This window comes from Chrysemys picta, chromosome 5, assembly GCF_011386835.1.
Source record: "Chrysemys picta bellii isolate R12L10 chromosome 5, ASM1138683v2, whole genome shotgun sequence".
In the NCBI taxonomy this organism is placed as follows: domain Eukaryota; kingdom Metazoa; phylum Chordata; order Testudines; family Emydidae; genus Chrysemys; species Chrysemys picta.
In genome coordinates this window covers 99,703,027-99,717,771 of record NC_088795.1, presented here as the reverse complement: position 1 = coordinate 99,717,771, position 14,745 = coordinate 99,703,027, and the positions used below count along the sequence as shown (strand labels likewise).

Genomic DNA, 14,745 nt, shown 5'->3' with positions numbered 1-14,745 from the left:
AATTCTGTCTTAAATATAGAGATGCATGTAACAAACAGATACCTGTTTAATTAAAATAAATGTGCATATGTTTGTTCCCATCCATTTTTACAGGCAGAATCTGTAGCTTCCTCTCCACAGTTCTGTGACCCAAACCTGTATCTCTGGAACATCACTGGAGACGGGCTTTTGCACCGAGTTAAAGGAGTGAAGCTGAAAACCCGACCAGCTCAGTGTACAGACTTTGTCAGTATTAAAAAACAACTTGATCTCCTGGAAAAAATGAAAGTAACACATTACAGATTTGCACTTGACTGGTCATTAATTTTACCTAATGGGGATTTGTCAACCATCAATAGACAAGTTCTCAGATATTATAGATGTGTGATTAGTGAGCTACTGAAACTCAACATTAAATGTATGGTCACCTTATACTATCCAACTCATGCCTACTTAGGCTTGCCTGGTCCTTTGTTGCAGAGAGGAGGATGGCTAAATCAGTCTACTGTTCAGGCTTTTCAGAACTATGCAGCTTTGTGTTTTCAGGAACTTGGTGACTTGGTTAAACTCTGGATCACCATAAATGAGCCAAACAGATTAAGCGATGTCTATAATAGCAGCAGCAATGATACGTATCAGGCAGCACACAATTTACTGATAGCACATGCCAGGGCCTGGCAAATATATGACAAGCAGTATAGATCATTTCAGCATGGACTAGTGTCTTTGTCTCTGCATTCAGATTGGGCTGAGCCTGCCAATCCCTATTTTGATTCTCACTTAAAAGCTGCTGAAAGATTTCTTCAATTTGAAATAGCCTGGTTTGCAGATCCAATTTTTAAGACAGGGGATTATCCAGCAGCCATGAGGGAATACATTGTATCTAAAAACAAAAAAGGCCTCTCAAGTTCCTTCTTGCCATATTTCACAGATGAAGAAAAGAAACTTGTTAAAGGTGCAGCTGATTTTTATGCACTGAATCATTTTACCACAAGATTTGTGATTCATGAACTTCAAAATGGGAGCTGGTATGAATTTGATCGGGATGTTCAATTCCTGCAGGATATCACATGCCTGAGTTCCCCATCTCGTTTGGCAGTGGTGCCCTGGGGGATGCGCAAAGTTCTAAAATGGATTAAAAAAAACTACGGTGATATAGATGTTTACATCACAGCAAATGGGATCGACGACCAGTCTTTGGCTAATGATGAACTTCGAAACTATTACTTAGGAAAATACACCCAAGAGGTTTTAAAAGGTGAGATGATAAATGCAGATATTTTAGAATGGGGGTTCTTAGCCATTTTCATGATATGGACTATATTTTTCAACACAGACATTGTCTCTTTGTCCACCTCCCCCTTCCATTCACAATCCACCTCTTCATTCGTGATTACAAAATGTCCCAGTGCCCACTTGAGCAATGGCTTACAATGAAAAGTAATATTAGTAAAATAGTTAATTTATTTTGGCTGTCTTGAGAAGCATTTTAAACTTTTTGAAAAAAGTTAATTTTGCTGTCTATTTTTGCTCTTCAATGTCAATAAGAGCCATAAGTTCCCAGTACCCCTGAAAATCAGGCCACTTATTTAGGTGGCTAAATATAGATTTAGGTGGCTGTTAGGCATCCACATTTAAAAACAATGAATTTAACATTTCAATGCTATATTAGTTTTTAAGGAATTTAGGAATAATGAGTATTTTTTTGGTTTGTTCATTAATGTCCTATACGAATTCCAGACACTGAGTTATAATCTCTAAATAAAGGGGGAAATGTTCTTGTGCCAGTAGCTCCCTGGAAAGATTTATTTTTACAAGCAAGGCTATATTGTAGACATTTATATATACTGCCTACAGAGCTCATACTGCACAGAAAGCTCCCCTGCTTTAAGGAAGAACCAAAAACTTGCCATCTCCAATCCCATGTATTTATTTGGTATCCAACTATTTAATTCATGTAAAAGATTAAATCTCTTTAGAAGATTGTACTTAATGTTGCTCAAATATAACTGCATATTATAATCCAGTTGTTTGCAGTGGTGTTGTAGTCATGTAAGGTAGGTGAAGTAAATCTTTTAATGGTCCAACTTCTGTTGGTGAAAGGGACAAGCTTTTGAGCTTCACAGAACTTTTCTTCAGGTCTGGGGAAGGTAACCAGAGTGTCGAAGCAAAATACAAGTTGAGACACTGTTAAGCATAGCGGATTCACACATGCTGTAGGAGACCACTTAAAATTATGTGGGCGGTTAAGGATTAGCAGGCAGGGTCTTACAAATTGTTGTAATGAACCATAAAACCATGTTGAGACCATGATTTTTAAGATCTAGGAGAGTTATGAATTTAAGTTCCCAGGCTCATCTTTAGAAGGTGTTGTGCAGGTTTCCTTTGAGGGCTAGGACTGAGAGGTCAGATATGCCATGATCACTTTGTGAAAAGTGTTTGCCTATGGGTGATAGGGTGGTATTGTCTTTTATCATTTTTCTGTGTGAGTTCCTTTGAGAACATAGCAATAGTCTGGTTTCATCCACATAGTTATTGTTGGGGCATTTGATACACTGAATGAGGTATACCACATGTTGTGATAGGCCTGGGTAGGACCCAAGGATCTTGAAAGGTGTGTTGTGGGGGGTATTGATCATTGTAGTGGTGTATATATGTCTGCACGTTTTGCATCTGTTGTTCTGGCAGGGCCTCGTACTGCTTTGAGTGTGTGTCCTGGTCTGTGGGGAGCTTGTTTCTGATGATGAGCTTGGTGAGATGGGGGGTTGCTTGAAGACCAGAAGAGGATGGTTGGGAAAGATTTCTTCTTCGAGTGCTGGTCCCTATGTGTATTCCACAGGTGGGGAACACATAAGCGTTATGCACCTGAGTCTGGAAATTCTTCAAAGCAGTGTCTGCTGGCCCACACACATGCAGTAGCTCTCCTCGTGCTCTCGACTGAGGATATAAGAGGCAGTGATGGTCAACGCCTCTCTGGTTCCTTCTTACTGCCACATTGCATGAGTCAGAATTGTTTCTTCCTTCACTTCGTTGTATAACCTGTAAAGAAATAAAATACTTCTAAATAGTTATATTTCTTAGCTTAGTAGTTAAAGCTTACAGTATAGTATAGAGTATTTCTTTCTCTCTGGTTAGGGAACTTCTCCCCAGCTCCAGAATCATGCCCAGAGTCCCATGATTCAAGAATTGCATCTCCTGCCCTTACTCCCTCTTTATCAGTGATGAACATCAACAATGCCTGTACTCTCTGGGCAAGGTGGAGTCCTGCAAAGTGCAGTATCTTTCACTCCTTCCCACCCAGAACTTGAAAAGCCCAAGAGCTTTGCCTATGAAAGCCTGTGGTGGAGAAGGCTGAGTCCACTCTCCAATCTTAGCTAGGAACACCCCACTGTGCATCGGCCTCAACTGACCAGCAGTGTCACTCCAAACCTGTGCCTTGGACTGGAGCCTTCAACATCTAAGCCCAAAGACTCTTCTTCTAGGGCTCACCATGAGAGTAGAGGAACACTCATGGACACAAGGACAACTTTCCTTCGAGGACTGGCCATAAGAAACACACTTCCTCTCCGATCCTGTCCAAGGCAGGAAAGACGTTGCATATGGAACCTAAGAAACCGGCTCTGGTGAAGATGCCCAGATTGGAGGGCAAGGTGCATAAAAAGAAAGATCCTCCAGTTTCATTGGTCACCTGAGCAAGCGTAAGGACAGACATTCACTGGTTCCATCTATGAATGCTGGTCCAGACCCATCATCAATACTGCCTCATTCATCTAAAGATCATCTGGCTGATGCAGATGCACCACGTACTTCAGACTTGACTGCCGGAACCCCTCACCCACCAGAGTATAGGAGACTTACATAACACCAGAGGATATTGTCCTCCCTTATCCACAGTCTCCACTTCTTTCCAGCTTTGCCCTTGTAAGCGATGTTATTATTCCAGAAGAGGAGTCTACATCAATGTCCCAGGAGTTGTTCCATCTCCAACTGTCTGGCAGAAGTGCTGTGGTACCGATGATACCGCTGCTATCGATGCTTCCCCTCCACCCCATTGACCTTTATGGCCAGGTGCCCAGCTGAGCCTCCACACAAATGCCAGAGGATTCTGAGGCCTCGCTTCTTGGCCCCCTCTACTGCCACAGCCTCTACTCACTCCCAACTACTGGCCAAGAGCCATTTTTGACATATTGGTCAAGACCACCACTAATGCTACTCACCTTTTCCCCCTGTCATCTTTGGGGGCTGTCTAGCACTCTTTGCTCACAACTGGAACAAGATCACTAGGAACAGTTGGGTTCTGGAGATTATCCATCAGGGAAACTCCATAGAGTTCCTCTCCTTCCTGCCTCACAAGCCCCCTTCCTGGTCCCCCTTCAGGAACCACCCTCACAAGGTAATTCTTCAACAGGATGCAGAATCTCTTTTACACCAAGAGCCAATAGAGCGCATCCCGTTTTGTTGCCACAGGAAGGGGTTCCACTTCCCACATTTCCTAATTTCCAAAAATGATGAAAGGTGGAGACCCATCCTGGACCTTTGGCAACTCAACATCTTTATGCGAAATCTGATATTCCGGATGATTATGCTGGCATTGATAATCCCCCCTCCCTTCAGAAAGGGATGCAGTTCATGACTCTCCATATGAAGGACGCGTATTTGTATGTGGACATTCACCCATCACACAGGAAGTTTCTGCATTTTACAGTTGGCCAGAAACACTTCCAGGTGAGATGCTAGAGCTAAATGGTATTTCCATACCTGGACGATTGACTCCTGGTAGACCAACCTCATCAAGTGGTCAGGTCGGTGACAGGGTTTCTCTACAACTTTTTGGCTACCCTAGGCATTTGCATAAACAAAGAAAAGTCCATTTTATTGTCCAGTTACCCACAAGGTCAGTAAACTTTATTGGGGTGATGTTGGACTCAGTTTCCGTGAGAGCATTCCTCCCTGCAGACAGGTTTCATACAATGAGCAACCTGATTTCACGTATTACCCACAGACCGCAGTCTTTCACTGTTAGGCCACATGATGCCGTTTACCAGACTCCAGCTGCGGTGTCTGCAAGCTTGGCTCCATTCAATCTACTGACTGAAGAAGGACCATATCAACTCCAAGGTTCCCACCAGAGTTATCACCTCCCTCGCTTGGTGACTGAACCCTGAAAACCCATGTTCAGTGTTCCCTTCAACCCTTCCACGTCCAGGACCACCATTGTAACAGACACCTCCCTCCTGAGGTGGGATGCCCACATGACAACCACACTGCTCAGGATTCCTGGACCCCACAAGAAGCTAGGCTACATATAAACATATGGAACTGAGGGAAGCCTGCTTTGCGTGCAAGGCCTTTCTTGCTCATATGCACACTCCATGTATAAATAACAGCCAATATCACCCATGGTGATCTATATAAACAAACAGGGAGGAGCGAGATCTTGTCCCCTCTGCATGGAAGCCATCAGACTTTGGAACTGGTTCATCAGGAACCACATCACAATACAAGCAGCGTACCTTCCCAGTGTTCACAACTCTCTTGCTGACAAATGAAGCAGAAGCTTCTTGCCAGACCATGAGTGGGAGGTTCACAACACAGTCCTAAGTGAGATATTTACACAGTGGGGTAGTCCACTATGATACCTCTTTGTGTCCCAAATGAACAGAAAGCTCCCCTTATATTGTTCTAGAGGAACCATGGGTTGCGACTCCCAGGATTGCAATCTTCTGCTGTCTTGGACAAACAGCCTCAGATATGCCTTTCTTCCCATTCCCCTACTCCCACTGGTGGTAGGGAAGATTCATCTTAACGGAGCCAATATCATTCTCCTAGCACCCTATTGGACCAGACAGTTCTGGTTCATGGCATTTCTAACAATTTCTGCCCACCCACCAATCATGATCTTCCCATACCCAGATCTCCTAACCCAGGAAGGAGGGGAAATTAAGCATCCCAATCTGGTCTCACTCCACCTCATGCCCTGGTGTTTGGATGGGTGTCGGAAATAGAACACTCATGCTCAGCCCTCGTTCAGGTGATCCATTATCAAAGTAGAAAAGATTCTGCTAGAATCTGCTATCTAGCCAAATGGAGATGCTTTTTGGCCTGGGCACAACTCCATCAACATTCTCCAGTTACCTTAAGCATCCCAGTTGTCCTAGACTATCTCCTGTCCCTGAAGTCTTCAGGTCTCGCTATTAGTTTGCTGTGAGTACTAACAGCAATTAGTGCCTTCCTCTCTCCGCTGGAAGCACATTCTGTCTTGACTCACCCAGCTACAGTACGATTTATGAAAGTTCTGATCAGTATCCTCCCACCAGTGCTTAAACCTACACCTCAATGGGACATTGACGTCATCCTGTCAATACTCACAAGTCTGCCTTTTGAACCCAGGAAGGGTTGGCTAGGAAGGTCAGCAAGCTCAGAGCCATCATGGCGGACCCTCCTTATAAAGTGTTTCACAAAGAAAAAGTTTCTCTTTGACTACCAAGATTTCTCCCCAAGATTGTTTCTGAGTTCCACATCAATCAAATGATACTTACCTGTATTTTTCCTGGAAGCCCCATGCTTCCTCTGAAAATGAGTCTTCACATCGTTGATGTCCGGTGTGCCCTGGCGTTCTACCTGCAAAGAATCAAATCCATTAGGAAATCACCAAGACTTGTTGTCATCATAGCAGAGACATTGCGTGGGCAAGTCATATTCTCCCAGAGGATTTGTAAGTGGATTTTAGGATGCATCTTAGAATGCTACAAAAAATAGCAAAAAAATCCTCCTTCTGTGGGTGTTTATCTCACTCCATGTGAGCACAAGTTGCCTCCATGGCATCCCTATCTGGCATCCCTCTGCAGGGCAGCCACCTGGAGTTCTATCCAAATGTCCGTGACACACTATGCTCTAATTTGTGCCACGGCTGAAGATGCAGTAGTGGGATCGGCATCTTTGCTACCAGCTTCCTCGCACCTCCCTCCAGTCTGAACACTGCAATCACCCACATGTGGAATACGCATAGGGACCAGCACTCAAAGAAGTAGTGGAGATTACTTATTGTAACTGGAGGTTCTTCAAGATGTGTGGTCCCTATCAGTATTCTACTACCCATCCTCCTTCAGATCCTGTTGGATAGGCGGTAAGAAGAGGAACTGGAGAGGCATCGACCTTCACTGCCTCTTATACCCTCAGTCAGGAGTACAAGGAGAGCTACTGCATGTGTATGGACCAACAGACACTGCTTTGAAGAATTACCAGACTCAGCCACATGGTGCACATGCATACCATATGTGTGAAATACAGATAGGGACCACACATCTTGAAGAACCTCCAGTTATAGTAAGTAACCTACACTTTCAGGATGTTGCAACCCATGTTTTGTGGGGACAATTGTTTGATGATACCCCATATTGGTTCCAGTGTGGGGTGGTAGGTGACAACTAGGGGTATGCAGTCAGTGGTTTGTATTTTTCTCCCAGATATTGAAGTAGGCTCTCCCAGGTTATTTGGATGGCTTGTTCCATGAGGCAATCTACTTCATTGGTGGAGTGTCCTTGTTTAGGGAAGGTGGTTTTAAGTGTGTATCCCAGATGTTCTTTTTGGAGCAAATTCTGTGGTATCTAAGGCCTGGTCTACACTACGGGATTAGGTCGAATTTAGCCGCGTTAGGTCGATTTAAAAATGAATGTGTCCACACAACCAACCCCGTTCCGTCGACCTAAAGGGCTCTTAAAATCGACTTCTGTACTCCTCCCCGGCGAGGGGAATAGAGCTAAAATTGACTTCGCTGGATTGAATTTGGGATAGTGCAGAGGCAAATCGACGGTACTGGCCGCTGGGAGCTATCCCAGAGCGCTCCATTGTGACTGCTCTGGACAGCACTTTGAACTCCGATGCACTAGCCAGGTACACAGGAAAAGCCCCGGGAACTTTTGAATTTCATTTCCTGTTTGGTCAGTGTGGCGAACTCAGCAGCCCAGGTGACCATGCAGTCCCCCCAGAATTGTAGAGCATAGAATGTTTCTACGCTCCCCCTATCATCTCCATCCCTGAAGTTATTGCAGATTAGAAGGCAAAAAAAACTCACTTGCAATGACATGATTTCTGAGCTCATGCAGTCCTCCCACACTGATAGGACACAGCTTAATGCATGGAGGCATTCAGTGGCAGAGGCCAGGAAAGAATTAAGTGAGTGCGAAGAGCGGAGGCAGGATCCGATGCTGAGGCAAATGGGGGAGCAAACGGACATGATAAAGCGTCTGTTGGAGCTGCAGGAAAGCCAATAAGAGCACAGACCCCCGCTGTCACCACTGTATAACCGTCTATCCTCCTCCCCATGTTCCATAGCCCCCTCACCCAGATGCCCAAGAACGCGGGGGGAGGGTAGGCTCCGGGCACCCAGTCACTTCACTCCAGAGGATGGCCCAAGCAACAGAAGGCTGTCATTCAAACAGTTTGATTTTTAGTGTGGCTACAATAAGCAATATGGCCTTGTCCTTCCCTCCTCTCCCACCCCACCCGGGCTACCTTGTCCGTTATCTCTCTCTCTTTTTTTTTAAATTAATAAAGAAAGAATGCATGGTTTCAAAACAATAGTTACTTTATTTCGAAGGGGGGAGGATGGTTGGCTTACAGGGAATTAAAATCAACAAAGGGGGCGGGTTTGCATCAATGAGAAACACACACAACTGTCACACCGAAGCCTGGCCAGTCATGAAACTGGTTTTCAAAGCCTCTCTGATGCGCAGCACGCCTTGTTGTGCTCTTCTAATCGCCCTGGTGTCTGGCTGCTCAAAATCAGACGCCAGACAATTTGTCTCAACCTCCCATCCCGCCATAAACGTCTCCCCCTTACTCTCACAGATATTATGGAGCACACAGCAAGCAGCAATAACAATGGGAAAGTTGGTTGCGCTGAGATCTGACCAACAGCGCCAGCGAGCTTTTAAACGTCCAAAGGCACATTCTACTGTGGATTCTGCACTTGCTCAACCTATAATTGAACTGCTCCTTACTACTGTCCAGGCTTCATGAACAGATCCCCCGAGCTCGTTGCTGGGGAGCAGGAGAGCAGAATTGCAGGGGAAGTGATGGAGCTGTACACCATGCCCTGGAGGTTGCTAGGAGCAGGGCAGGGAAGACATTCCCAGAGCCCCTGGCCAAGCTACATGTCTGACGAGGACGGTTACCAGTCCTACTGCACCGTCTGCTGCCAGCAGCACCCAGGAGGACCAGTATGGATCCTCCGAGCTCGTCGCTGGGGAGCAGGAGAGCAGAGTTGGAGCGGAAGCGGTGGATGACAACGGTTAGCAGTCCTACTGCACCATCTGCTGTGAAGGCAAGGAGCTACTGCTGTGTAGCAATGCCAGCTGCTGCAGGTGCTTCTGTGTCGAATGCTTGGAGGTCCAGGTAGAGCAAGGTACCTCAGCCAAGGCAAAAGAGCAAGAGCCCTAGAGCTGTTACATGTGTCAACCACAGAAGTGCTATGGGATGTTCTAGTACCGACCAGACTGGAATGTATGGCTGCAAGACTTCTTCACCAGCGACAAAGGACAGGAATATGATGCACCTAAAATCTAAAAAGGCCCGCATATTTCCCAGAGTCACTACCCTTGATAACAGAACGTCAATGATTGCATTGGCTACTTGGATCACAGCAGCCCCCACAGTAGACTTGCCCACAACAGCAGCCGTGACGGTGAGCTGTGTAGGCTCCATGCTTGCCGTGGTATGGCGTCTACATGGGTAACCTAGGAAAAAAGACGAGAAACGATTGTCTGCCATTGCTTTCACGGAGGGAGGGGACGACTGACGCCATGTACTCAAAACCACCCGCGATAATGTTTTTGCCCCATTAGGCATTGGGAGCTTAACCCAGAATTCCAATGGGCAGCAGAGATTGCGGGAACTGTGGGATAACTACCCACAGTGCACTGCTCCGTAAGTCGATGCTAGCCACGGTAGTGAGGACTCACTCTGCCGACTTAATGCACTTAGTGTGGACATATGCAATCGACTATATAAAATCTATTTCTAAAAATCGACTTCTATAAAATCGACCTAATTTCGTAGTGTAGACATACCCTAAATGTGTGACTGTAGATAATAGACTTTTGGGTGCATTTCAGGTGGTTACTGGATCTGTGGAAATAAGTGTGGTGATCCATGGGTTTCTTGTATATAATCACTTTCAACTTCTGGGACACTGAGATCAGCTACAATAATGGAAACCTACAAATGACTATATACAATAAGTTGGTTCAGTAAAAGACATTACCTCACCTGCCTTGTCTCTATTAAAACCCAGGGCATGGTAAAGGAAATCAGTTCTAAAGATTAAACTAAACTAGGAACAATTACTAGATGTCATTTTTTCCTGTGCATCCCCAAGTCCCTACAAAGAAATATAACTATTTTCCTTTAGGGAATTCTCAGGCAGGTGGTCATGAAATTCTTATTTTTCAAATTGTAGGAGTATATCTCTTCAAAGAGAGCCCAAAAGTTCAATAATTTATAACACTCTTACAAAATTACCTTATTTAAATAATATTATGGATTTTCTCTCTGCTTACATGTGAATGAAAAGGTGAAGAGGTAAGTAATTATTTTTACTATTTTGTTTTTTAATGTAGTTATAATTTTACCTCCTAAGGGTAATTTTAGGTGTTAGGAATGTGTATTATTTTTATTGGAGTGTAGTGCCTGGAGATCCCAGTCCCTGATGGGGCCCCTTTTGGCTAGGCCATGTACACACTTATAATGAGCAGGTAATCCTTGCTCCAAAGAGCTTACAATTCAATCAACTCTTTCAGGGGAAATGTGCAACTTTGAATTTAGCTGCTGTTTTGAGATGTTGCAGATGTATGTTCCACTCAAGTACATGCATGATGAGCGTATCGAAGCCTGAAGAACTTTGCCTTGCAGTACCATAGGGGTGGTTCTTGTGTCTTCTGGCCCTTTGCCCCTCCACAGGCTATTTAAGGGGAGCACTGATCCAACACCCCTGAGTTCCTTCTCACCACCCATGGCTAGAGTCGGAGCATTTGATGTAGTAGTCTACCTCACTGTTTATTTCATTTTTTTCTGGAACTTTGTTGTATATCATTCATTGTTAGCATAGTTTAGTATTACCCTTAGATTTAATTGTAGAACTTAGAATAGATATATAATTACCCTGGGTGATGCCCTCACCAGGGTTTAAACATAGTTCATTGTGTATGTTGGCTATCCCCAATAGTGAACCCCACACACTGTTTGTTGTGCCTGGGAGAAGGGCATGTTAAAGAGAGATGCTCCATCTTCAAGTGATTTAAAAAGAGCACACAGGTGGCAAGGGATGAGTCTAAAGCAGCACCTTTTAGAGCACGCCATCTGGCCCGCTTTGGCACTGAGGACCTCCACAGATCATCCGGCCCCACACTCTTCTTTGGAGCTGACATGGAATGTTGCTCCTGGCTTGAGGTGCTTCCCCTAAGAAGAATGTTCTCCTTTCTCTGGTCCTTCAGGGAGAAGGTATATCACAATGACTTATGGAATAGCTTGGATGCCTCCTCCACAGAGGTTAAGAGACCACTCAACAAAGTTTCAAGTGACTGATTTCTTTTCTCAGTGACTTTTTGATACTGCACATTTGCAGCACTGCAATGTGGTCTTCCATACATACTTTAACCAAATATTATGCTATGATGTCTGCGTCCAAACATGGTCGGGGCATGATTAATGCAGTTGGGGAGGCTTGGCACTAGCATCAGAAGCTCCCTAAAAGTGGGGGACCACGCCCCGTGCTCTGCTCTGAGGTCCACCGCCACTCGGCCTCCTCCCCACAAGGACCTGCCCACGCTCCATCCCACGCCCTGCTCCTGCTCCACCTCCCTCCCAGGCCCCCTCACCCGCCACTTGCACCTTTTCGCTCCCTCCCTCAAGCCCTCTGCCCGCTGGAGGGGGAGAGCCCTCGGGGGAAGGGGAGAGCTGGGGCAGGAAGAGGAGCAGCATGCGTGGGGTAGGGGGGAAGCAGAGCAGCACAGGCGGGGCTATGGAGTAAGAGGATGAGCAGGAGCGGGGCCTCAGGGTGGCGTGCCTCCAGAAGGAGGTGCACCACATCCTTTTTGGGGAGGCTTAGCCTCCCCAGCCTCTTATACCCGCCACCCATGCGTCCAGATCAGATGCGAATTTTGGGAAGGCGCTCTTGCAATTGCTCTTTAAGTAGATTCCAAGCCCTACCTCCTTCTGATACTACTAGTGCGTCACCTGAGTGGAATACACATCTGCAACCACGCAAAGAAGAAAAGATGGTTACTTACCTGTAGTGTTACCCTTGTTCATGATGTGTGTACAGATGTGTATGCCACAACCCACCCTTCATCCCCTCTGCATCAGAGTCTCAATTCTTGACATTCAATGCAAAGTGACTGATAGGTATTGGGGCAGCACCAGCCTTAAATAGCTTGGAGAGGGGCTAAGGGCCAGAGAGCACTAGCAGTGCCCCATTCAGGTACTGTTAGGCAAAGTTCTCTGGCTTTGGTGCGCTCAGTGCATGCACACCTGCATGGAATACACATTGGCACCCACATCTCAATGAACAACAGTTACAGCTCAGGTACATAACTGTGTTTTGCTTGGCAAGTAAGTAAAAACTATTTTACTATAATAGCCTAGTATAGGGATTCCTAATCTTTCAGAGCTGCTGATTCCCTCGCAGAATGTTTTTTTGACTCCTTTTTCCAAAATCCACTCATCCAAACTATGATTAGGCTCTATGGGGCCAGATTCTTGAAGGTATTTAGGCACCTAAAGATACAGATAGGTACTTTTGAAAATCCTACTAAGTGTCTAACTCCTTGATTTGAAGGGGAGTTATGCACCTAGCAGTTTTGAGAATCTTATTAAGTACCTATCTGCATCTTTAAGTGCCTAAACACATTTTAAAATCTGGTGCTAGTAGACTAAACTCAGGACTGTAAAGTGTGAACTCCTGAATTCTAATTCTACTCACTATATCTCCTTGATGATGATTAGAATAACCATGCAAATTAAGTATTAGGATTATTTATATAGCACACTGAAGTAATGAATAATTATTTTTACTATTTTGTTTTATAATCCAGTTATAATTTTAACTTTATAAATGTTGTGTTCATTTGAGATCTTAAATCGTTTTTCATTTCATACAAAAGGAGAATTTATCAACATTCATTACTTTTTTTCAGCATATCATACTGATAAAGTGAAGATTAGAGGTTATTATGCATTTAAACTGACTGAAGAAAAATCAAAACCCAGATTTGGATTCTTCACGTCTGATTCAAGAGCCAAGTCTTCAATACAAATTTACAACAACCTGATTAGCAGTAATGGCTTTCCTGCAGAGTATTCTAGTGATCTATGTGATCAATCAGAGGAAAAAACACAGTGTACCTTCTGTTTATTTCTCTCACAGAAGAAGCCTCTGATATTTTTTGGCTGCTGTCTTTTCTCCACTTTTGTCCTGCTTCTAACAATTATAATTTTTCACAAAAGAAAAAGAAGAAAACTGTATAGAGCAAAAAATTTCCAACACATCTGTCCCCCATTTAAAAAGGGACACAAAGCTACTCTCAACTAGATTCATCACTGTCTGCATCTGCTTTCTGCATAGGATAAAGAGAATGGGACAATTTCTGAGAAGCACTATGTGAGTCACTCCAGTTATACACACCAAATAACGTTCAGTGGAGGAATGGAAAATAATTACACAAGGGAGAAGAAAAACTGATGTTGACGGGTACCAGTGATTTTTATCTAGCTTTTGAAGCAAGTTAAATGGTTTCTCCTTGTGCCTTGGAATGATCTGTTAACTAGTTTGACTTGAAAAGATATTAAGCTGTGAGAACTGATGTGCACTTTTATATGTGAATGTCTTCAAACTAGAAATTTTTGTGATGGACACTCAGATATGTTTGGTCATTGATAAGTTTGTATCTGCAGCTGTTTGCAAATGTGACAGCTTTAAAAAATTCCAGTTAAATTCAGCACCAAGCATTAAATAGTTTGGACCAGATTCTGGTTTTAGTTGCAAAGGCATAAATCTGACTAACTTCATCATTGACATAAATGCCTAACTCTGATACTGGGGCAGTTGAGATACTTTGTTCCAAAACTAAGGTAATAGTTCCTAGGACCAGTTGGGAACAAGACATTATGATATACAACTACTGCTTGTTTTACCCTGCAGGGTAGGGACAAAAATCAGTCAGTTGTGTACAGATTTTTATTACTGGAACATTAAAACAAGCTGTATCTATTAATCCATCACAGAAAATAGATATCCACACAACTATAAGTCATATGTATTTATTTCTGGAAAACATGCTAACTAGCTGAGCCTCCTGTACTCTCAGTAAACTGCCAGTGCAGCCCTCAGTGTTGCAAAGCCTATCATAAATAAATATGAGAGCAGTTTGTTTAGAAATGTCTTCTCTCAAGAATCGTGTATTCTATTAAAAATGCCATTTTCACAGGCTATGATAGGTGTCTTTCAAAACTACCTTATTTTCACTAAATCTTTTATTTGTGTTTATAGAGGTTACATTTACCTCACAATGTCTCTTACAAACAGCATTTTATATGTTTAGAGATTGAGATGCTCCTATTCACTTTGGTTTACTTTTTCTCTTGGCTCATTTGGTCAGTGGACAAAGCGCCCAGATATTATTTCAGCACCCACAGGCTATTTCTACGCTACAAAGTCTTTGGCAGCATAGTTCCCTAGGATAGACGCAGCATACACAGAGAGCAGCTTTT

General features: G+C 44.0%; 1 protein-coding gene and 1 long non-coding RNA gene across 4 annotated transcripts in view; one reads left to right on the top strand and one right to left on the bottom strand.

Moving 5' to 3' along the window:
* The window catches only part of KLB (klotho beta), a 50,784-nt gene extending 36,320 nt beyond the window's left edge, over nt 1-14,464 (top strand). For 2 of the 3 annotated variants that reach the window (XM_042843425.2, XM_024106705.3), the window contains exons 4-5: nt 94-1,237; nt 13,173-14,464. In XM_042843425.2, the coding sequence (XP_042699359.2) occupies nt 94-1,237; nt 13,173-13,567 (1,539 nt within the window). In that variant the 3' untranslated portion in view covers nt 13,568-14,464. Of the gene's footprint in view, nt 1-93; nt 1,238-8,829; nt 10,561-13,172 lie in introns of all 3 variants that reach the window. The other variant, XR_010601904.1, reaches the window with a different exon arrangement.
* On the bottom strand, nt 2,888-8,192 carry LOC135984000 (uncharacterized). Its single transcript, XR_010601907.1, has 3 exons — nt 8,054-8,192; nt 6,519-6,600; nt 2,888-3,018 (listed from the first exon to the last, which is right to left on the bottom strand). It is a non-coding gene; the product is annotated as an uncharacterized LOC135984000 (long non-coding RNA).
* Nucleotides 14,465-14,745: the final 281 nt, after the last annotated feature.